At 42.3% G+C, this 26,090-nt stretch overlaps 1 protein-coding gene across 3 annotated transcripts in view; it reads right to left on the bottom strand.

The window, feature by feature from the left end:
* Positions 1-26,090, bottom strand: part of Npas3 (neuronal PAS domain protein 3) — an 826,580-nt gene that overhangs the window by 415,687 nt on the left and 384,803 nt on the right. For 2 of the 3 annotated variants that reach the window (XM_085697644.2, XM_085697646.2), the window contains exon 4: positions 15,280-15,356. In XM_085697644.2, the coding sequence (XP_085553770.1) occupies positions 15,280-15,356 (77 nt within the window). Of the gene's footprint in view, positions 1-15,279; positions 15,363-26,090 lie in introns of all 3 variants that reach the window. The other variant, XM_085697643.2, reaches the window with a different exon arrangement.

Genomic DNA, 26,090 nt, shown 5'->3' on the forward strand with positions numbered 1-26,090 from the left:
GATATGAACTCTATCAATTAGATTCCTGGGTGAAAAATGTCACTGTGATACAAAACCTGGCATTTCTGAGAACACAACATGGAGATGAGATTTAAATCAGGACAGCACAATGACATTACTTCACAAGCGACCACAAAGAACGGCTAAAATACCGTCGTGTGCTTACTTCAAATTAAAATAATTTGATCTCAAAAACAAAATCTCAACCTATCCAGCTTAGAGACAGGGAATTAAAATACAAAAGTCTCTGGTCTATACCTTTTTTTATGCCTTACACATTTAAAAATGGAACACAACCAACTTCCTCAATAGGTATTGCTTCTCAAATCTGCGTACGACGGCTACACAGTCAAGATATTTAGTAAGAAATCGTGTATAGCTGGCATTTTAAAGGTTGCCATTTAGGAAACAACGACAGTTTCAATCACTGCTATTTCACACACGTAAGTGAGAAACAAGGAAGGCAAACCCACCCATGCTCCCCTTCAGGAACATTATGCTGATCTTAAAGTGTATTTTAAAATTTTTATACATTAGAGAACAACAGCTGGGAGGTACTTGTTTCAAATAGTCTCTTTTGGCAGAATGATTAATGTAAATAATGCAGTAAATTATAACGTGCTAGAAAATGGGCTGGGGAAGACTGGCTCTGCTTCTGTGGAGCCCTGTGACTCTGAACGCTGAAGCCAGCCCTCGATGTGGAAGGGACTGCCATTCTCCTGCAAGCCGCGAGACCCCTGGTCCTCTGTTTCGTCCTTTCCCTCCGGATGCTCCCGTGAAGCCCTCTGAAGGAGCTATTCTCTCTTTCAAAGAGGTTTGACTTGGGCACAGTTAATCACCAACTGTGATAAAGCAATTAAAGGTATTCATAATTAGGACCAGATCAAATGTAAGTAATCAGAAAATTGAAGGGAAAATGACATGGAGATGGGATGGGCTTTTATAAATGACCTCCAGGCTGAGAAGGACACCCTCACTTTGGCACATGGGGGCTCAGGAGCATTTACACTGACCCTACCAGGGGCCCAGCATGTACGCATCTCCCTCACTTGACCAGGATACACCCTGAGATCATTCAGCATTTCTGACTTCTTGACACCAGAAGACAAGCTCAAGACAAGCTCACTGATCCACCTCAAGTCCCATACAGTGTCTAGACAAATTCAAAAGAACCCTAAACATATGAATATCAACTAGACACACAACAAGATAAGACACAAAGATGATCAAGACATGATTCCTGTCTTTAAAATGCTTGTAATGTAGCAAGAGGCCAAAGACATGTATGGAGCCATTTTGGATTCTCCTCTCTGCCACATATAACTAAACAAAGGTCTTTTACCATAGGAGTGGCAAAATCGTAGTCTGTTTACTTAATTTTACACAGTTGAAATTCAATCCTTAGAATTTTAGGTCTTGTCTCCACCTCTGCCCTTCAACTTCAGCTTGCGATATATCAATTTATTATAAACTGGAGGAAGACCTGAATATGAATATTGAGCAACACTTCATTTGGTCAGCCTCATACAGTAAGCTGTCTGTGGGTGTTTATATAATGTCAGTAACCAGAATTTATACTGGTCCACATTTAAAAGAGAAGGGGGAGAACCAGAACCAGTCCGAAGAACAGTATGTCCCCATTTGCAAGAATCCAAGGATCCAAGTCCAAGGATCATGTAAATACAAAGTAAAAATTCAGATAGCGATTGAAATAAATAATATAACACTCTGGTATGGATTAGAGCTATGTGTTTTGGAGACCTAAGGTTAATGGAAGTGTAAGGAGGAAATTAAACAAGCATTTTAAAAACTAAATGGGTTTTAAGCAGTTGCTTTCAATACAAGAAAAAGCACACAGAAACGGATCTGAGTCTCACATTTCCATGGTAGTCATGAAGTTTGTGTATTTGGTGGAAGAGGTATTATTCTGTGGTTCTGAAAACTCCCAAAGTTTCTCTGAAAAATCAAGCTAACCCCCAAACATAGTGACTTGAGAATCTATTAGATGCGGTTTGCTTGATGTGGCCCCAGATGACTTTCCCGTGCTTTCTCTCTGCAGGCTGCCCCAAGTATCCATTTCTGTTAATGATCTATTGCTTCTGTCTGATTCAGTGCAGCCCACTGGCTATGGAAATGGCAAGTCTCAGCAGGAGACAACAAAATGGTCAGCAAACAGGGCTGAGCCATGTCATTTTCCTCAAATCCTTTCCTGGGAACGAAATGACAAGCTTTGAAATGCTGTTGTCTGCTCAGGGCAAATATTTCTTTATTAAACAAAAGTGGATGTCCTCCAGCTTCCATTCGACCCACAGCTGAAAGTATGTCACTTGAAAAGCTTTTGCCATAAAATAATCTAATGCCCGAGATGTCCCCACACTTCTATTCTCTGCCACACTTCCACTTCTCCATCAAGGTTCGAATCCCAACGGTGGCAGCTACTGACAGCTGTAGGACCTTAATATCACTGTACCACATCCCCCACCCCAATAACATATTTTTACTTTAGTCTCAGGGTAAGGATCAACTAATGTTTAGTGATTAATTACCAATGGTAATTAGTTAGTGGGCCTCCAGTATTGGCAATAGTTTGATCTAAGATAACCCAATTACCAGTTTTTGGGTTTTTTTTTTTTTTAATTAGATAGCCTAGTTGGGACTCCGATGAAACTAAGTCATTCTGTAGAGATAATAAGTACTGATTAAAGAGTCAGATTGGGGGCTTAATATTTAGGGAGACCCAACAATGACTTGTGAAGATTAAATACTGTCTAAATCATGGACTGGGCTTATGTATTCAGCCCTCCTAAATGGGATCTCAGGAGAGGACACAGTTGATCTCACTATGCATTATTAAATAGTTACTGAGTTTTATCTCCTGTGTGACTACAATTCTAAAAGTATAATTTAAAATGTCATTGAACTATCCTTATGGATTAAAGATGCAATTAAAATCGTCATTGATATTATCATTTGCTTTTGTATTTATGTAGAACTCACAGACTTCCCACTTACAAAGTTTTTTACAGACAGAATGTTCTGTTTCTTCAGGTCAATTCTACCCTTGGTCTAATCTCTACACCAAATGAATTCCACAAAATTGTCAGATCATTGTAGCGCTCTAGAGCAAAGCATGGGAGGGAGTTATTTCGAGGACCTTTACCCGAGGGCCTAAAGGATCACTGGTATTTTTCTATGTTTTCAGTAGTGAGAGAAAGAGCTCCTATGATCCGAAAATCCCTGCTGCAACTGGCTGGTCTCCTGGGACTCACACAGGGTTCTATTGGGTGGGGATCTGACCACTACTTACACAGTTGAAAACAACTGCTTATAATTTCCCCAAAGCCCTAAATATACTTTCAACACAGGTAGATGGAATGGTATGACATTTCTTAGACAGGACGTTACTGCATTGCTGCAAAAAGAACCATCCCTTGGATTCCTTAACTGGCAAGCATACACTATCAGATCCTGAACTAGCAAGTGTCTGGTAGATGATACTCATAAGTCAACAGACAGTCATACGAAGAGCTGGAGGCTGGGTGAGCCTAGCGCCTGGGCCAGCCCACAGGTTCACACCTGCTGCTTGGGGTGTGACAGGGGCTCTCCGACATCACCACCACTGTGCCTTTGTCCCTGCCTGTGCACAAAGGACCTGGTTTTCTATGCTTGCTGATGGATAAAGTCTAACCCAGGTCAGAATTAGAAGACCATTCGTAAAGGTGTCAGGTATGAGGTGCCACTGGGAGCCAGGGTCTTGAAACCGGAACACCTCTCACAACTATTTCAAAGAGGCAAGGACTGCAGCTCCATTTTGGTGTTTATAGGAAATTAATTACTTGGTTTAAGTGTTCTTCTCTTTGCTTACCTGTATCTTGAAAGATTTTGGCATTCCCCTCTTCCCACTTATATAGTTAGAAAGACATTTGAACATAAATACAAACACAAGCACACACAAACACACACACACTTCGAAAAATCTTCCTATAGTAATCTTTCCATCTCTAAAATGCTATTAATGTAAACTACAGATGTGAAATTGTAGTGCAATTGTTCAATTATATGTTCCATTTAGCTCTTACTGTATTTACAGATTTTAATATCTTAAAAATAATTCCGATGGAATTCTTCTAGACCACTTTTCTGAGTGTCTTTTGCTGATAAAACTGTTCCAGAATGTTCAAAGGTAGCTGTCTATCAACTTAATTTAAGGCACAATGCCCACAACTGTTCCCCTTCCCCAACTCCCAATCCTTTCTCACACTTAAATGAGTCCAAAAGGCATTTGAAGTTTGGGAAATTGTGTTGGGAAAACAGTCTGACTACTGTGACCGGGCTATGAGTTCCTGGTTAATGGAAGAGAGCCGGGTCACTCTGCTTCAGAACATTCCCAGCTAATACACATAATCAGAATACATTATGTAAATGTAGGAAATTTATAAAAAATGAATACTGGTTATCTTTTTTTATAAAAGAATGTGAGGCTGGTGAGATGGTTCGGTGGGTAAAAGCACTGGCCACACTGCCTAATGGCTTGAGCTCTGTGCACACATGATAGCTGGACAGAATCAACTCTCACAAGCTTTCCTTTGACCTTCACATGTGTGCTATGACATGCTTGTACACATGCACACGTATACATTAAATAATAAACGTTAAAGAAACCAGATATTATGTCTGTGCCAATCCAAGCAGGGCACTGTCCTGCGGCACAGATTGGCAGAACCTACAATGCACCACCACAGATGTACAAAAAGTGACAAAATTATTCATATTTATAGTACAGTCCAATACCTGCTTTTCTAAGGCATCTGTTTCTTTTAAACTGATTGTATATGTGTTTTTCTATCGTGCTTTAATCTCCAGGTAATGAACTCACTCCCCAGTGTCTTGATAAGAGTGAGCGATGCTCCATATCTTACAGACAGCAGCCTCCCCTGAGCGCTCCATTAAGACCTGCCCATCACGGTGCCAATGTTGTTCCTTTTCCCAATGTTCTAATCTCTGCCACGTGTGACTGTGCTAAGAGAACACAGGTGTCAAAGGGAAGCCACAACTCTCAACTATTCCCGGAGGACTCACAGGAACACCAAACCTTAAAAGGTGTGTGTGAAGGGCACGGACTGTGTGACTCTGTGACCATGGCCAGGGGCTGCTGGCCCCAGGCTGGCTGATCAGAGTGGGGCAGATCATGCCATTGTTCTAAGGACCAGCCTCTATTACAGCCAACTTTTCCCTATCAGGTCCTGTGTGCTCACACTGATATTGTATCTCAGCTAAAGCAATCCATCCCACATCCTGCGCATCCATCCCACAAAGAACTGGCAGCATTCTGCAAAGCGGAGGTGTTAGCCTCTCCATTTGGGATTCCGGAAACTCACGGGTGAGGACTTGATGCAACTTGTCAACTTTATGTAACGAAGAACAGAAATGCCACCCAGGTGCACCCCAAAAGGAACTGTCTTTGCCACTTTTCTTACTGTGAGTCTACACTCAAAGCTAAGAGGCAAAACTATGACTCATTTTTCTATCACTGTATGTTCTTCTACCAGACACTTATTAGTGTTCAGAAACTATGTGCTGACCTAACGTCCTGCTTTCTTATCTGTTGCCTCATTTCCCTAGATCGGGGCACCTGACACAGATTTGGGACAACCAAGACCCATTTTCGAGTTTCAGTCAACTAGACAACTCGAACTTCTCTCCACAGCAAAGTAGCTCCAACCCTATCATCTACCACGCTTTTCACAGTATTTTTCAGTCAATTATGACAAATGATTACTCTGCAAATCAAACTCAGCAAGGTACATCAAGCCCAAATGATGCGTATGTATACCCCGAGATGCCTCTGAAGGAGTCTCCGTCCGATTCTGGCATAGATGGATACTTTCTGACATGACAGTTGATGAACGCTGTGCAGTACACATTGGGAACAATACATGAAGACTCAATGTCATCCTAACGTAACTTACAGCAAGGGGTGATGGGTAGATCTACCTTCGAGCTCTTCTAGAATTCTGACTGGGGAGTCATTCTCATTTTCTAAGCAATTGAAATACTAGAATCTAGGAATAGCAACAAATCACATTTATCCTAAAGGGCAATTTGATTCTGGAATCTCTTTCCCAAGCTCCGTTTCTACCAGTTGCCTCTAGATAGACAGACTGTCCTCACAGCTTGCTTGATTGTCAAGGGAAGGGCTATCATCTGAGGTAAAATTTTCCATGTTTTTCTCTGAAGTGACATGTACTAACTAATGCCAGTACTAACAATGTAAACACTTTTGTTGTATTGGATGAAAAATTATCCTTTCCCAAGGATTTTATTGATAATGTTCTCAGATTTCTATGTTGGAAATATTCTTGATAGGAATTACCGTATTTCATAAAAACAGAGATAATTATCCAACATAAAGAGACAAAAATACCAAGAGGTGTTTATCAAATTTTACAGCACAGGTAGAAACGATGCCTATGCCTGTTTCCGCCATTTTCACGGTGAGGAAATGGAGGCACACTGAGGGCGAGACTGCACCCAGATCCACACAGGGAAAAATGAGTGGGCTGGGATGTGAATTCTAGTTGGCTGGATGAGGAAATCCACATTAACTGAGTGTGTTTATCCTCTCCCGTGCTTCGAAGGGGCTGATGGGAACTGAGCTGGGGATGTGAGACCAGTCTGGGCACGGGCTATACTGGGTAGGATTGATGCATCCATTCTGCTGTTAACCACTGACTCTCTGAGAACCGCATAGAAAGGACTCAGACTTGGCACTTCAGATACACTCCATGAGTGTACTTACTCGGGCCCGCTACTGGCTCTGACCTTTCTGTGCTTGCTCTGACTCTGGGGCAGGGGAGAGTTCAGAGCAAGGCTTCACGAGTTAACCCCTTCCAGATTACACAAAGTGAACAAGTTCAGTGTCATCATTGCTTTAATAAATAACGAATTAAAGCAGGCCTCTCAAAATGACAGGTTTGCAACTTTTGCAACTATGCATCCTCTCAAAATCACGAATAGCACTTTCATTTGGCCTGTTCATTTTGAACAAAAATTTTTCTGAGCCCCAAACAACAGTTTAAGGCCCTGTATTAATTATGAAACAATGGTTTGCTATCAGCTCTAAGTGCTTCAATTCTTCAGTTTTGAGAATGAAGTGTTCGATAAAATACAGTTTTGTTTTCCAGATAATGCGAAGGCGGGGCAAGTCTACCGACATCCCTCTTTGAGTAGAGAGAGCCACAAAGGCCAGGCCCAGGGAGGCCTAGGGCTCTGCACCATGCAGGTGGGAGAGCCACCCCACCACCTTGGTGTGAATTTGTCAAATTAGGTAACAAACAGGTCACCCCTTTTTCATAAGCCCTATTTTAAAATGTTTAACTCACCCAAATCCATGAACTAAGTCACTAAGAGAAGCTACAAATTAACTTATACTATTAATAACATTTTCTAAAATGCCAAACTGACATCTTACTTGAAGTAAAGATATGGGAGAGGTAAGCAGCAGAGGCTGGAAATTTCTGTTTCTTCTTCATCTTCTTTGAAAACAAAAGTACTGTGACCCTTACTTTCGATTGTTTTACAGCTCAATTGATAAGGTGTGTTCTTTTTTTTTTGTTCAAGAAAATTTAAAAGCAACTAATTTAAATATGCAAAATTATCTTGAGTTGTTCATACGTGAACTTAAAAGCCGTGCAACACAGGAAAATTAAGTAATTATGCCTCCAAGTTATTTACTGCAATTAAGCTCATTTATCATATGCAAATTAGTGCAAACTGGTCTCATTAGTTACTAAATTACTCAATATGAGCTGAACAATGTAGCACTCCAGTTTGTAATGAAAAATCCCTGTAGAGGCAAGCAGTATCAATTAAGCTAATTTGCATATGCAAATATATTCACTAACTTTCTCTTTTTCTATATTTAGTTTTCCATTTTCTTACCATTCCAGATCACGCCAAGACTATGGGGTCATTCACCTCTCTCAACTCACTCTATCGCAGCTAAAGGAATCATCCCAGAATGTCTCTATTGTGAGAAGTCATTTCGTTTTAGCACTTATGTCCAGCAAGATACCACCGCACAAGGAACAATCAGGACTGAGAATGCAGTTTCCTACAGAGCTTTGTTTCAAGCTTAGAGGTTCCAGAAAAACAGAGACTGCATTCTACCCCGTCAATAAGACCGTAAACTGGACGTCACTCTCATCAGGTTCCCTTGAAACGCTACTACTGGAGGAAGTAGGAGCGCTAAGTAAGTCAGGCGGCATCTGAATACAATCATAATTTGTGTATTTGTCTTAGCTGTTGATACATTATGGGTTTAATCACTTTCTTTTGCTTAGATATTTGATCAGCTTCTTTATCTAGGCCCACTTTGGGTTTGTTTGAAGTGGACGGGCATGCCCTTGCTTGTGGAGGCCAGTGGCCCACACTGGGTATCTTCCTCAATCTCTTCCTTATTGTTTGAGGCAAAGTCTCTCCTTGAATCTGGCGCTGGCCGTTATGCCAGGCTGGTTAGGCAGCCAACCCCTAGGATTACAGTTAGGCATCACCACACCCAGTTATTCATGAGTTCTGGGGATCACACTCGGGACCACCTGCTCGTGTGGCGACACTTATTGACTCAGCCACTTAGCAACTTCTTGCTCAGATTTTAGAGTTATATTAGTAGATTTTTAAATTTTCTTTGCTGAAATGAATGAGATTGAAAGAGAGTTCAACCACAGCAACGTGGTCATCCTCTGTCCATCCCAGTATTGCTGCAAGGGTCTACCTATGTTTCCATGGTATTATTTCTACTGAATCCCTAGCTTTTCCACTGTGACTAGCTGGTCTCTGAGAGTAAAATAATACTGTGACTAAAAGTACTTAGATTATAACAAAGATATATTTGTGTGTGTGTGTGTGTGTGTGTGTATAAAATATTCTTTTTCTTATTACATATACCACTTTAATAAAATTCCAGCAGAAAACCTTATGTTCTCATTTGTCTAACAATTCTTGAAGATAGACCAACTAATCAGGATTCTGTGTATTCTATCATCTAAACTTCAAAGCATGACAAATAACAGGAATATAAATCCTGGATTTGTTTATTCTAGACCTGTTCCTTGACAAACTCTGACAAACGCACAGGTCTTTCACTTACTTGAAGCAGGAGTCCCCTACTTTTCCAGGTGCTGGGTTTGATTTGATTGTCTTAATATTTTTAGGTGAGTATAACAATATTAAGATGAAACACAGAAAGCAATATCACTACTTTATGTAACAATTATATAAACATTATTTACAGAGTGGAAAAAGCAAGCCCTCCACTAAGGGCATACAGATAATTAAAACATTCCATTCATAATTCTGGCACCTGAGGGAAAGCTATTCCAGTGGTTAATTTTATGACTTGCAAATATGATATTTGGTATCTTGTGTTGTGCTAATCTTGACAAAGTGAAATATAAATATTCAGCCTGGTCCCTACACTGGAGGAGTAAAAACAAATGGCACTTGTAATTTAAAAAGTTCTTACTCATTATCATTGTGTGTTGATGTGTGTGTGTGTGTGTGTGTGTGTGTGTGTGTGTGTGCGCGTGCGTGCACTGTGGCACATGTGAGGAGGTCAGAGGATACTCTGGAAAAGCCTTTCTCTCCTTCCACCTCTACATGGGTTCTGAGGATGGGACTCAGATTAGAAGGCATGAGAAGCAAGCACCTTCACCTGATGAGCCGCCTCAACAGACCCTGCTGTACTTCCTTATGGGAAGGAAAGCAGAATGTAAGAGTGAGAAAATATGCACCAAGAGAATTTGAAAAGCAAGAGCCGAATTCCTGGTTGGTCACATGCATGGGTTTAGTAACGAGCTCCCACAGCTCTGGGATTCTCACCTGACCTGCCATAAAACGTGCAGCCTTTAGCTTCCACTTGCTCTCCCCGTCCCCATCAACCTCACAAAAGTCAAGACACTGCAGGTCTTCAGTGGGGCACCATAGGTCGATGTCCTAGACTCACACTTGCAGGACTGACACCCATGAGCCTGCAGCTGCCCTGTGGATGATGCTTCATAGGCTCCCTGGGTCTAGTTCAGTGGTGGCACTCAGGGGTAAGGCTGCTCTGTGCACAGCGGCCTGTGAGGTGCATATCACCTAACACTTGACCTAAATCTTTGCTGCATGTGCCAGTACTGAACTATTATACAGAACAATCTGACATGCTGAGAGGCAGAGAGAGAGAGAGAGAGAGAGAGAGAGAGAGAGAGAGAAAGAGAGACAGAGAAAGAGAGACGGAGCAAGTGAGAGAGAGAATTTTACAAGGTCAAAATCATCACAAAGTTTAGAATATTTCCCATTACAGAATGCACTGATCTGATCAAATTTTAAGAAAGTTCACAAAGTATTTTTCCTGAAGGAGCATGTAGTGGGACTATATTAATATATTAATATTATATGATATGATATATTATTATATTATACAAGAACATACTGTTATAGCTAGGCAGTGGTGGTACATGCCTTTAATCCAGCACTTGGGAGGCAGAGGCAGGCAGGTCTCTGTGAGTTCAAGGTCAGCCTGGTCTACAGAGCGAGTTCCAGGACAGGTTCCAAAGCTATAGAGAAACCCTGTCTTGAAAAACATAACAAAAGGCCCCCAAAGGAAATACTGTTGCCAAAATTAATACTATTAACTGTATTAAAATATATATATATATTCAAAGCACTCATTTCCTTGACAGCATAAACAAATCCAAAAATGAAAAAGCCTTTCTTCATCTCTAAACCCCAAGAGGTACTTTGCCTGTATTTCAACGAGACAGCAATGAGCGCAGGTACCACAGAGGCATGGCACATGGTGAAGTCACTGGCGTTTTCTGCACCCCACACTGGTATTTTGATATGACCTCTCCTTTACGTCATCACCGCCACAGTTTAATCATTTCCTATAATGCTCACTTCAGTTATAAATACCTTAATTCTCCCCTTTTATTACCATTGTGTTTCAGACTGCTTTTATTGCTTTCTGGGTACTAGCTTATCCAGATTGAACTCTAGTTCTAAACAGACATGGACTTGAATGATTTAACTTTTCTATGCTTTAGCTTCCTCACTCTAAAAATTCTCATAATCATGACTCTCATATGAGAGTCATATTAAATACATATACATAATATATATTATATGCATATATATGTATGTATATAATGAACACTTGATGACATAAAAAGGGAAGTTAGCATAATAGATGAGACTTAGCAAAATTTCAATACATCTATGCTATTACCCACCTAAACTCACTTTTATAATGGAAACACACACACACACACACACACACACACACACAGGAGTACACATTTGTCCCCATAACAGTTGGTATTTGCACTAGAAATTTTTAGTTACAGTCAAAATATCCAATGCCAGAAAAAAAGAATAAATAAATGATGAAATATTCATCTGATGTTTGGATGATATATGGATAATAAAGAAAGTGATTCAGTACAAGTAGATGGTATGAATATGGGATATTTATTGCATAAAAAGGACAGCAACAGAGTTAGTTTCCAATACTCAAAAAGTGCTTGATCCTTGAACCTTAACATATAAACACATTTTCATCACATACAAAACTATTTTGCCTTGACTGTCTTTCTTGGCTGTCTTTCTATTCTACCATAACCATCTGGATTCTCATCCTTCCTCCCTGGACCTGGTTAGGCTTCTCTTCTGACCCTCGTCCTTCTATGCAATAGTTTCCATAGACAAACTACTGAGTGTTTATCTTACTCCCCCATAGGTTTGTCCTCATCTACCTGGGGGCTACTAGAATTCCCTTCTTTAGCAAAATCAAATCCTGTTTCTCTTCTTCTTTGTCATCTTTCCCAGTAGCTGACTGACCACATGTACCAGAGATGCTTTTCCTTATTCTGTTTTTCTCTGGATTACGTCTATAGGTCTTCAACTCATTCCTTGTTGTTCATCAGTAATCAGTACTCTAGTAATTTGAAATTTCCAGCCCCCTTTTCAACCCTGGGCTCCATAGTGCTTTACACTAAGATCATGCCTAGAAATTCAACTCCTTACCTGGTATCAACTCTGCTTTGTGAGAGAATATGTCTTTCAAAAACTCTAAGAAAGGGGATCATTGGATAAGGTTACCCTCACCCACAGGGTCTGTGTGTTATTAACCTTGCCCTGTTCATCTGTACTTCATGTCCATGTACAAATGACTGCCCCAGTTCTATGTTCTCCTGTACATCTACAGGGCTATTCCTCAGAGACATCCTCATTTTCTGTCTTGGGCTAATTTAATATCAGCTTCTCTAACCTCCCAAACTGCTAGATGCTGTGTTTTGATTAATCCAAACCTGTCCTTGTTCCTTCTTGCATGGACACCTTCTCCACAGCATCATCACTACCTGGGGAATGAGACTTGCACCTCCTAAGTCAGCCCAGTGGGCCTGTAACATGCCCTTTGTATGATTTCTCCCCACCCACTCTTCCTGCTCATGTGAACTGACTGTCATAACAAACAACACCAACAGTCCTTCGAATGAGACCAAATACTATTTGCCTGCCTGTCTTTGCCTCTCATGTTGCCTTTGATTGGAATGTTATTCTATTGTCTCTGCCCAATAAGTTACTCATTTATCAACAACTTTGAGATCCCATCTTTGATGTCTTATGGACAAATCAGAACCAGGCTAGTTCAGATTCCCACTATCCCCAACCACTATAACATTTTTCATTTTATGAAGCTTTATTTATTTTCTTCCTTTAAATGAATGTTAGCTGATTCCAATAGCAGTCCCATTTATTCCTATTCAACGTTTGAAACTCTGGTGGAATGGTAAATTACTATAAACCACAAAGTCAGAGAGCAGACCAATAATCTGAAGAATGGAGCTTCTGTCAACCATTTCCCAATATCGGAAGGGTCAAAAAGAAAAGAGGAACTTCTCTCCAGACTCCACCAATCCGCAGGCCTACCCGAGCTCTTTTCAAAACAAAATGAATGAAATTGTCTTATGCTTTTTCACCACGGAGACTTTGTTGACTGTGACACTGACACCAGTCTGTGGACGAAAGGATTTCCGTGCTAGCCAGGCAGACAATGAGAGAGAGAGAGAGAGCTTGACCAGGGCTCTTCTTGCTATGACCACCCCTATGTCTAGAAGTCTAAGATTCTACACAGAGAATTATGGTGGTCTTCCACTCCGATATCACTGTGCTAAAATCAGATGATATGAGAAGTTCTAATTTCTATGGCAATTTCAAGATCCTGTAATTCATCTATGCTTGAGTATCTCGCTTTCGTGAAAGCATACTTACCAAGCCACCTATACATTCCCTTAAAGCCAATAGCTCCAAATAATTCACACATGATCAGGTGTATCTGGCACCTTTATGGTAAAAGAATAGTCTTTTTTCTTTAGGTCTGCGCTCATTCCCTTTCTCCCCACTATACTCTGAGGACAGTTATCGGTATAGTATTGCTTTAATGAGTTCTTCCAATATACAGAAAGGGCAGTAATGTTCCCTCTAAGATATGTGTTCTACAAACAATTTCTCTGGGTTCTTCACTGTTCTTCATGTAACATGATTCTTCCCGAGTGATATTCAGCTGTACAGGCTTCCCTTAGAGTGCAGTGTCTAAGGACGATGTAAACCAACCACAAATACCGAGAACCCAACAGTCTCCCCGTAAAGACCCCATTCTCTAAATAAAGCATGGTGTTGAGCAGATCTTTGGGGTACTCACCCTATATGATGTGTTTACACCAAATTACAATCAGTTCAAACTCTTACATTTTCTACTAGTTTTAAATGCTCGTGACTTCTAAATTACACCCTCGTGAGGACTTTGAACTCCGAAAGCAATGGTCTTGGGTTACTGTCTGAACTACTCTCCCACTGACTAAGTGTGGGACTGAACATACCAGAATCTACTTAGCAACAGTCCGGTGCCACAGAAGAATACAATAATATATTTGTTCCATTCTATATGGAATGTGTAACAGAGATCCCGATCCTGAACAAAGTGTGTGTGGGAAAGAAAATGATAAAAATGAGGAGATCTAAGGAGAAATGTGATCCTTTTTGTATCGTTAAAATGAACCTGGAGTCACTGTACAGATAAACTCTAAATATTGTGTACGCAGCATCCTTCGTGGTGGACCAAGAGACCCTTCTGGGATAACAACAGTCATTAATCAGAAACAGAGTAAGCAAAATTAAGGCATGACGCTGCAGGGCTTACATTCAGTTGTGAGCTATGATTTTTTCACACAACAAAATTCTTGCAGGAGGCCTATGAGAAGAACGCCATTTCTTGACTTGACCCAGTAGGACTTATCAGACCTAGGTGGAGACCAAGAGTCTTCCTTGAACTCATGTGGCGAGGATGCCCAAGCTATCCGTGAAGGGACTGGAGAACTAACAACTGTGACGACCCCTGATTTTTCTCAACAAGAAATTCGGAATGGATTCCTAGTATACAAAATTTAGGGATAGCCTTCTAGGTCCAATCCTACTTGGGACTATCTTCTGGCTATTCCTTTGCTTGGCTCTGAATGGGTAAGTATATAAAAGCATAGCAACATTGTCTGAAGATTATCCCAGACAGTGGAGACCAGAGATTACAGGAAGGTTGCTAAGTCAGATGCTGAACCGGGTTGCATCTTCTCTGCCTTGGAGGACCACAGCCGCATCCTCGCACCTCTCCCATTGTTTGTCAGGAGATGTGCCAGCAAAACCAATTATTATCAGAGCCCTTTACTTAAACAGAGGCTGAAAAATGCGCACGAAAGCAGTTTTCTAATTTGAAGAGGCAAACATTAGGACTGGAAGCAGTTAACAAATACAAACTCAAGCGATGAACTGAAGTTTGGCGACACACACACACAGAAATGCCACAGTACGTTCACAGCACAACTCTGCTCTTTGGAAAGCGATATGTAGCTCAGAGGACACAGCACACACATGACCACTCACAAACACAGCACACACGTGATCACGCTGGGAACAGCCCGCTACTACACACTGTGCATCGACTAAGTGCAATCACCTAAATTATTACACCACAGATAATACTTGCCCCCCCTTTCTCATTAATTCTCCCTCAAGGAATGGCTTTCTAAAAAGGAAAAGGAAAAGAAAAAGAACAAATTCATAAGAATTTGTGTGTTCCAAAATAAAATAACAACAATCAAATACATATCAGAAATTAAAAACATGTGCTAGAAGATAACAAATATGAGGTTCTCTAGGTAAGATTCTCTCTCTTTTGAGAGGTACCTGCAAAATGTGGCTTCCCAGGTGCGCTTCAAATACTTCGATGGCCAGTGCACTGGGGCTTCGCCTTCGCTGGGCACCTATAACTTGAAAGAAAAGAAAGAGAGAGAGAAGAAGAAAAATAATTAAGTTGGAGTTCTGATTTCAGACTTTCAGCTTAATCTTCCTCCATTTGCATTACCGCCCTGTTAAACACTAATGATTTTTGGAAGAAACATTAGACACTGTCAGCTTGGGTTCTGGGTTGTTTGAACCTAAGTATAAGTTTGGGCTGGATATAAGTATCTACAAACTTCAAACAAACAAGCAAAACCCCATACCATACCCCCAGACTTAAAATTTTACCATTTAGATAGTTTATATTATTCTGAGGCAAAAGCACACAAATGTTTGCATTTTTTCAGAACAAATGGATACAGTTTTTCTATCTATTATGACATTGCTGTTTTTAAATACTGATAGCAATAGCCCTATCCTCCACTCCACGCCAGAGCAAGACAAACTCTTAAATCCCAAACAGGAGGCATCTAGTATTTTTTGATGTTTAAGTTATCACAATTCAGAAGGAGTCAGGTCTCTGTAAGGGGCACTTGCACTGGTGTGATGTGTCAAGAAAGGTGACTTCCAGATCTCTGAGCACTTGTGTGACGATTCTACAAGCCATTATGGTTCAGATGGACCCTGGTCAGCATGTATCTCCATCAGTGGCTGTCTCTGCTTTGGAGATGCCAAACATCACTGTTCTCCTTCCCAAGAGTCAGCTTGCTGGCACCTACCACTCAAGGAGACCTCACAACGAAAGCGCACTTCAGACACAGCCTGGATAGAATCCGGAATTGTGGGGCCATTCTTTCCAGGATCTGAAGTGTGCAGTGCCAGCTTGCTGTGCTATGAGTGTTTATTTTTTTTTCTTCCAGGTTCCCAAGGATCATAATAAACACGTGTTTGCTTTGCAGAGACTTAAGAAAGGATATGGTCAGAGATTTTCTACATTTCAGACAAGAAAGGGTCTCCATGACCTCCTGCTTCTGCACAGCCAGGTACTAAGTGAAAACAAAGGCAAAAGCCCTTGCTTTCTTACAGCTAACCCTCTTTCAGCTAGTGGACAAGACAGTTCTGCACAATGGTGCTGGACGAACGCCACCTCATCTTGGTGACCGCACCAATCACTTCTACCAGAAGCTGAGTAGGGCAGCAACCCCAACGCCCATGACTGTTGTGCCGTGTAGACACAGGAAGCCTACTCTAATTACCAAGAGGAACTCTCCAAAAGGCATGTTGAAAATAACATGAAAGCCAAGTGCCACTACTGCCGCGAGAGAAAAAAGAGAGATTTTCTCAATGGGGAAATTTATAAAATATAGACTGAAGAGGGATGATCATTAAAGAATATTCCAGTTGGAAACCCCAGTCCCAGCTCCCTGTTTTCTTCAGAGGTAAAACATATAACTAATAATTTTCAAATGGGAAGAACCTCATTTCTCGGCTGAGATAAATCTTTATCATAGGTGCAGACATAGGATTTTACTTTTTCATATTTAAATACGTTTAAGTTGCACTGCTGTGGATGTGTGTGCATGTGCTTCTGATTAATTTTCTATTCTAACACGCACATTACTCCCTTCAAAACTCCTTTGGCATTTTTGATAATGCAGCTGTCTTGCTGAATACTGTTTTCAGTTGCTAGAGTGTTAATTGCACATTATGGTAGCTTGGTGTGAATGATCCCACATGAATAAAATCTGCAGCCTCTTTTTTTTTTTAAGATTATGGGGATGGGTGGTTTTTAGGAGGGAGAAGAGGAGAGCTGAAAAACTTCTAAAATGTCCACTCCCTTTTGGAGGCAGTAATTATGATTTGGAGTTTATTAATAGTTCAGAATTTGGGGAGATTTTTGATTACAAGGCTCAAAATAAATAACTGCATGCCATTTAAAGAAGCATTAATGCTGGGCTTTAGAGAACATAAACTATTCTATGAATAACTCAATAAGGTGAGACTGAAAGTGCTCCTGCCAGTGCCTTCAGAGAGGCCTCCGGCTTCCCAGGGAATGCAAGGAAGCCTTTATTTACTAGAAGGCCCACATGGCAAGCACTAGCAACAACAGATGGCAGCTCAAATGCCTCTAGAAGCCCAGAGACAGTTGTCTTGAATAACACACAGGGAGCACTGCAAGCCTGGATTCCCCTGGCCTTTCTTCTCCTGCGTCTCCTTCACCAGTACTCCGGCTGCTCTCCGAATGAAGATCTTCATCAGGTCTCGCATCTTTGACTCTGACCCAGGAGGTTGCTCTTTGTTCTCCAAATCCTCCGGAAGCCTCAGCATGCATCCCGCACGCACTAGCATAATATCCAAGTATCCTGTAAGTGGTTACATGCTATTCTACTCAATGGCGTTTTTATGACACTGGAACTTCTCTTGATTTATCTGTTTTGCACTCGTGCAGGTGATGTGGGGCTGTAATGACAGCTCCTAATTTTACAACCCACATAAATATGTTAAACAGGAGCCCATTACATCCCTGGTAGGAGCCCTGCTTTAACTCTGGCACTATTGGTAACTGGATAGATGTTAAATATGGGCTGCTGCAACATCTCCTTTGGTACTCGGCATTTTGAAAAATGGTAGGCTTCTATCACGGGGACAATGGAAACAGTTATTTTGTTTTTTCTGCATTAATGTCACTGAGTTTGCAGAGCATCATTAATGCCAAGAGGAACTAAAAGGCATGACCTCAGTGCTTTATGACTCTAAAAAGGAAGAGTAACGTCTCTTCTAAAAGGTTCACTTTCTAAGCTCATTTGGTAGCTCCCACACAACGGTGTCAAGGTAGATACTAGGTTTTTTTTTGTTTCCCATCCCACCTGCTGATATACTTCATTTATCGGTTTATTTAGTTAAGTGACTACTTTCGAAATTGAAAGTGTACTAAATTAATAAAACCACCTTTAAGCAGGACATTACTAAATAAATGGAGTCTACTTTCCACTGCCTGTGGAGATTGCCACTATCTCACAAGAGAGCGATGGATCATTTGAATGGCATACACAAACTATTCAAAGAAAGCAAGCAAACCATATAATTTTTAAACTCATCCACCCTCTGCTAAGTGCCCACTGGATACTGAAAATCTCTAACTAGGAAATGGTGACTAGTATTGGGGCTCAGTAAACAAATACGAGAAAATCTTCTGTTGCCGAAGACTAGTCTCAGTACAAAATTATCCTTCAAAAGCACCATTATCTCACATTTTATACAGGTAAAAAGGCAGCACTAGAGTGTTAGGACTTTTTAAAGACAGACAAGTACAGCAGAAAACATTTTTTTTCAAAGAAATCAGCTTAGGAAATCCTGGTCTTATGTTTCAGAAATCCACAGTGGTATAAGAAGCTGTGAGGATGAGGCACTTGGACTAGCTCTCATAAGAAGGAAGAGGGCATCCGGGGAAACCAGTTTCAAACACAGAGTTAAGAAAATTAGCTTTGCCCCTCAAGAATGTCTGCCAAAATACTGTACTCTGGACCCTGTTATAAACACACGTGGTGGTCTCTAAGAATTAATTCTGTGCAACAACAACAACAAAAAACCGTCTTTCAAAAATATAACCCAGCTGCCCAGTCATGTTCTGAACTGGTGCTCCATGCCCCCAGGGAGAAAGTGAGGAAGACTGGGGATTAACACTCAGTAGGAGTTTGACCTATTCAGCCAAAAGGTCAACTTGCCATGGAAGAATCCATTAGAAGTGGAAACAGGACAGCTCAGTAGACACACATAATGAAAGGAGAGAAGTCATGGGCTCTGGTTGCCTTGAGGCCTGTTTTGCCCTTTTCCTTCCTAGCCCTCTGCATGCAGGGCCCTTTCTAGCACAGTTCATAATGCACGGGGCAACCCCCGGCAGAGAGCTGCAGAGAGCCTGCTGCCAAACAAAGGGTTCACTCAAGAAAGGAGAAAGGTCTTCCACCGTGAAGAGTGTCACACAGGGGAAAGTAGGCTCTGGTTGACAAGAAACTCGTTGGAAGTTGATCTCAGCCCAACTCCCAAGTCAGGGATCCAGTGCCCAAGGTCAATGCTGCCCTTAGGTTTGACTGCTAACATCATAAGAATGGACCCCTCGACCTGGAGAAAAGGCAAGCTTTGTGCCTGGCCACCGTCCATGCAGCCATCTGAATCCTTCATGCGTGGAGCAATCTCTGTTTCCACACTGAGATTGGGGGAAGGGTGACCCAAAGAACAAGCTTAAAGGCTTCCGAAGACCTCATTCCCTGAGCACTTGGGCTCAGCAAAGTCAGAGTTTGGGAGAGATTGGAGAATAGAATGCTTAATGAGTCTTTCCAGGGCTCCTAAGGACAGAAAAAGACGTTCCCTTAAAGAATCTCAATTAATGTTCCTAGTTGAGGATCAAACCTCGGTTTAATTCCCAGCACCCACACGGTGGTTTAAAACCATCTGTAACTCCAGTTCCAGAGGATCTGATGCCCTCTTCTGGACTTCACTGGCACCAGGCATGTATAGGGTGCACATATGTACATATGGGACAAATACTCATGCATATAAAATGAAATAAAATAAATAAATCTAAAGAATTTAAAAATGATTACAAGAAAAAAAAACCCCTCCCTACACTGTGGAACTTATTTTTAAATCCACATTTTAATAAACTTTTTTAAAGTTCCTAATTCAAATCCCAGAACCTATCACACATTATCAAGTACTATCAATCCAGGAAAAAGAGGCAGTTAATCCAAAGAAATAACTGAAACTTTAAGCAGTTTTGTGCTAATTGGAAAGTTCTTTGATGCAACACATTTAAATTTCTCCCCCATTTGAAGTACAGATTGAATGCATTGGGGAAATTTAAGGATGGCTTGAGTACCTTGGAAGAATCACGGATGATATACTGGACTGAAAGTGTTAGTGCTTACAAACGGGGTGCTGAACTGGGGGAAAGAAACCACGCACGCTTGGCCTCCAACTACCACAGCACCAGGGAAGTACATGCATTCAGGAGGTCTGGTTAAGTGAGGCGAATGCTTCCACTTCTCACTTTAGGAACTGACTGGATTCCTGCGATGTTTGCAAAACCATTTGCAATTCTCTGTTTCAAAATGGCACAGTGTGAAGTGTGAAAGCGCTTCCAAATTCCCAATCTTCATCAGGTTTTCATGTACTTGGTCTTCAACAAATTACAGCTGCATTGCAGTGGGAAGGATCCCGTTAAAATATTCAGCTTTCCCCACCTCAGTCTCCATTTCCTCGGGATGAAATAAGAGCTCCTAGGTAGGCATTGAACTATCCATAGCTAACAAGACGACAAAACGGCCTTTGCCTCACAATCCGGGGATTTCTTCGTGGACCACCCATCGTAAGGTCGTCATGCAATCACTTACAAGGTGGTTAGCATTTGATTGGAGAATCTAGGAGTTCCCTGAGCGACGGACTTCTCAAGGCAGTGGCTGAAGCAGTGTTTGGAGAGCCAGCACCTGAAGGCATCCATCACCATCAATGTCTCTGAGGATATATGCTCAGGTAAACACAGGCATGGCCCACAGATGGGCCAAGCCTCAGGGAGTGAGGTATAGGATAGGTTCCTTCAGAGATGCCAGGGGATATGAGAGAGGAGCAACCCTTTAAGATCATGTTTTGTTTGCTTGTTTATTTTCTTTTTGTTTTGTTTTGTTTCATTTTATGTTTTGAAACAGGGTTTCTCTGTATAAGCCCTGGCTGTTGTGGAACTCTCTCTGTATACCAGGCTAGTCTCAAACTCAAGAGAGCTGGCTGCATCCGCCTCCCAAGTGCTGGGATTAAAGGTGTGCACCACCATAGTCTGGCTCAAGATCATGATTTATCTTCTTAAGACTCCCAAAGTAACTGCTACAAATTCTAAGAGGACGTTTTTGGTAAATTGTACTTATTAATCAATCCAATTTCACTTTCCTAATTATTTTAAAACAATTTAAATGTGTAATGAAAATAAATACCACATACACACACACACACACACAATCCACATTTGGTACTATTTACCAAGGACTTTAGTCCAGAACTACTTAAAAGAAACCAAAGTGTGTCTGGGTATTCTTATTGGCTTCATAAACTTGGTTTTGCCTGGATTAGAGTTAACAATTAAATTCTGTCATACAATGGTGGACTTTAGAGTTTCTTAATTTTCACTACAAAATAAATACAGTTAAAGGTTAAAAAAAATCAGTCAAACCAACAACCAATTCCTCCCAGTAGATTCCCAGAGATACAGCGAGTCTTGCATTTTATTGCATATGAATTTAGCAGGACCCCACCAGCCCATTTATTCTGGCTCAGTGATACTGCAGCAAATACACCTTGAGCCTCTCTGGGAGACAGACACTCCGCTGACTCAGGACCTGACGGGGACCCAGACACATATGTTGGAAGAGCATATGGGTCATGGGGAGGGCCCCAGGCCTTCATGCCCTCCTGACAGAATGTACTCAGCTTTCATGTATGACCATCAGGCTGTAGTTTAGAGAGGCCTCTCATCTTGGGTAACTCCTCATGAAAGCCTGCAGCGAGGTCACATGACACATAACTGCAGTGGTCAGGTCTCTGGGGCTCACTGTCAGACACAATGGCAGCAGCTCTCCAGACCTGGCTGGGACCTCATCACCTTGTAGCTCCACGTCATTTTCATCAAGCTCCATCACCCAGGGACTATCCCGCCATCGGACACCCGCAGCCTTGGATCTCTACCACATACACCCCAGCCTTCTTGGGACTCAGCCCTGCAGCTCAACAGTCACGACCATACCTCTCCCAGAAGGACCACTGGGTGCTCAGGGCTGGGGGACAACCCTAACTCCACTATTTTACCTTCTACTTCAGTCCCACACCGCTGCTCCCACCAGAGTCTCCAGAGCACCCATTCCCACTGTGGCATTTCAGCTTCGTGCTGGACGAGGCCGCTGAGTCACTTACCAGACTGCCACACTGTCTGGAAGTCTGAGTATCACAGGGTTGACTCAGGTACCTTATATGGGATGCCTGACTCATTTCTAGAGGCTACCTGCCTGCTCTGCCTGGAGAGGGGGCTCACTAGGGGCTCATATTAACCGGGAGGCAGCTTTGAACAAAAGAAAGGATTTGAGCTCAGGAGTCAATCAAATTCAGTGTTAAACTCTGTGTATCCCAAATTAGCTGGGCCTTACCAAGAAATTGGGCCCCATGGACCTCCATTTCTTCTTCTGTCGAATAACAGTCAACGCCTCTCATAGCAACTGTGAGGTGCGATGATGTGCCCCACCCAACTTTAATCTTCCTGGAATTTATTTGTATAGTATCTGTCCCTTCACCAGCTCTTACCGTCACAAGCCAGAGGATTTGGGCAGTATTATTAAAACTCCAGCAGATAGAATGGGGCCCAGAGCACAGAAGGAACAAAATAAATAGTGAATAAATGAACACTCCCCAGCAGGATTCCCACCCCACAGGAGCCCTCAGCACACAATACTCACTTCTCCCTATTTAAAGCAGAGGCCAGAGCTGAAGACAATCTCCTGCTCACTATCTTTATCCATAATTCAATGGGAGGAGTAAGAATTTTTCTGTGTATGTTGTCGCCAGCTCCCACCTTTCCTAAAGCATGATGTCATATCTACAGTGCCACCACACCCCCTGTGGAGCCAACTGCAATCAGGGCCTCAAACCAGCTCAAACATTTCCCACACACTTGGGCAAAGAGCCAGCAGCAATTCTCCAAGTGTCAGCAACTGCCCACTGAGTTTTCCTTGGAAGGATTCACTCATGCCTGGTTCCAGCAGTAATTGGCATGTGCTTTATGATGCTGAATGCCTCTGACATAATTTGATTAGGTAAACGCATGTATAGGGTCACCACTGTTAGAAATGCCAAACAGTCCTTCTGCCCCGCCACCTCCCCTCGGATTCCACATGAACAAAGACTGCAGGGTGATCGTTGGAAACCAGGTAAGAGTTTGATGAACAGAAGACCCACAGATTTCCAGAAGCTCCAAATAAGTTGAGCAAAGTTTAAAAGGCAAGGAGAGAGCTGGACACCATTTGGAGCACGTGGCTCAATCAACAGGCACAAGACAGCCAGGCTTGGAACCAGGGCAGCACGGGCAGATACATTTGGGTATTCATCACTTCTAGGAAATAGATTAAGAAAATTTGATCTGTTGCTTTGATTCAAGGCTGACCTCAGGCCTTTAGGTTTCTAATGTTTCTTTCTCTGAATAAGAAAGAGGTTTGAGCAAACCCTCTTGCACACACAAAATTAAAACATAAAGCTTCTGTACATTTGGTTGTAGAAACTTCCAGAGAAAGCCAACCCATAGATCTCAGGTCAAGAACTCTTGCTTCTGACAAGAACCAAATATTCACATCCACCCTGCACCACCAGCAGGGCTGAATAACTGATTCCCTGGATGAATGAGTAAGGAACCAAATGAATGAATGCAAGGAGGCTCGGAGACAGCATCGGCAGCGAAAGCAGACACTTGTATTCTGCACGGAGACTGGGGGACTGAAAGACGCAGCCAGTTAGGGGGTTTATTCACAAAAATTGCCTTGTGGAATTATACGCAGCTCCGCCCCTTCTAAATGCAGACAGAGGGAGGAAAAGGAAAAAGAGATAATGAAGGTTTGCAAATGAAGTGGGGACAACTGTGCAATCAATCAGCATTTTCTGAAAAAGAATCTGCACCACTTGCCAAAAATCCCAACTGAGCAACTAAACTAGAATTCTGATGAGAATGGACTTTGCCACTAGCCAGTCGTCTTTATTCATCCCCCAGCTGTCTTGCTTCCCTCTCCAGAAGCCAAAGGTCTCCTCGGTGTGGTGGGACCGAACATGGGAATTTACGTCACCGTGCTGATTCCTCTCACATACCTTTATAGAGGATTTGCTCTGTGCCAGGCATGATGTCAGTTGGAAAGAACACAAGCCAGTTGTTCATGGAAGCGCGTACTGAAGGCCTACTAGGTGCCAGGCAGTGGGCCACCAAAGACTGAATGAAGGGCTCTGGACTCTTGGGTGGAAGCCAGACCACAATAGCAATCATAATACATGAACACCTGTATAAGGGACAGGTATGAAGAGGTGAGGAGGCCAGAGAAGACCCCTACGGGAATATAATATTCAAGTAGCAACATGGTACTAGTGTCCAGCTAAAGGGAGAGCAAATCTTAAAGGTCCCAGCATTTGAAGAGCTTGTTCCAAAATATGACAAGGAAACAGCCTTCTCAATGAATATAAAGCCTAGGAGGGAATGGGGACTCGGTAGAGTCCAGGAGAAGGAACATTCACAAAAACAGAGAAGAAATAGTTGGGTTACAAATGGTCACAAATATTTCTGGGCCAACAAGCCATGTTTTTCTGGGGAGATGCAAGTACAGTGAGAGTTGCACACAAAGAAAGGAACAAAATGACTACGATGTGGGAGATTCAAGCATAGGGAAAGAATCATCAGGGGGCATCTGTCTGCACTGCAGTCACAGACCGCCTCACAAATATCGCAAAGGGCATCACAGCTTTCACAGAGTCATGGAGATTCCCTCAGAAAGTCAGAGCAGGACTGGGTGGTGGGGGGCCTGGACTGTGTTACCTTAGCAGGGGAGTGACGGGAGGGGATGAGACGGGAGGGGAGGGTGTATGTAGAAGACTGAAAACATTGCCATTGCAAAGTCGAGCAAGGCAGGATGTGGAGAAGTTGCCCTGAGAAGTTAGCAAGACTGTAGAAGAAGGCTCACGTTCTGGGGTATTTAACAGGCAGGGTGAAGGTGGCTTTGGGACAAATAGATCAAGAATGAGTTCTAGGGGCCTGAAGTAGCAAACATCATCCCCTAAGACAGGTAATTTCCGAAGGGAAGAGGTGCTAGGGGTGATGAATGGGAGGGGCCTTCAAGATCTGCTCATCACAGGCTCAACGGGGCTCGAGGCTCAGGGCTCAGATTTTACCAAGAGATGATTATTTGACTGCAAGCTATTAGCATCTCCACAGGAAAGAAAACCATGATAGAGTATGCACGCGCGCGCACACACACACACACACACACACCACCACCACCACCACCACCACCACCATCATGAAAATACAAGTGACCGGACAGGGGTTTGGTAGATGACTTAGTCAATAAAGTACCTGCTGCATAAGAGTGAGGATGGGGTGGAGCTCATGTTCCTAACACCCACACAAAAACCCAGGCAGAGCAGCACACATCTTTAGTTTTACCACTGAAGAGGTAAGCAGGTCCTTGGACGTCTTTAGGAGCCTGTCTGTCCAAATCAGTGATGTCAGGTTTGGTGAGTGACCTTTTCTCAAAAAGTAAGGTAGGGAGTAACAGCAGGAGGTGTCAAACGCTGGACTCCACATACATGCATGTGCACACATGTACACACTTGCCCCACCAAGCCTGTACATACTGTAAATAATAAAGAAAGTAAAGTGACTAGACTATTACCATCCGGAGAGAAAAAAAAAAACAGTCAAAGTCTTAAGATAAGATGCAAAACCATCTACAGAAATGGCAACACTCCTTGGAGTTTATGGGAAATTGACAAACAGGCAACACACTGCTAGATTTAATTTCAAACACACACACACACACACACACACACACACACACACACACATATTCACTTTGTAACTGAAATCTACAAAAGCAACGTTCCCCAGTGTAGTGACCTAATCATCCCAAAAGAGAGCCCAGTCTCAGAAGTTCTTCCACTTGAAGGCTAAACAACACAAGGATCTAGAATCCACGCTCACAAGTAGGTGATGGCATAGGAAGCTTCCTGGCTACATCGAAACTCAGGTAGCA

This window comes from Myodes glareolus, chromosome 11, assembly GCF_982192425.1.
Source record: "Myodes glareolus chromosome 11, mMyoGla1.1, whole genome shotgun sequence".
Lineage (NCBI taxonomy): Eukaryota > Metazoa > Chordata > Mammalia > Rodentia > Cricetidae > Myodes > Myodes glareolus.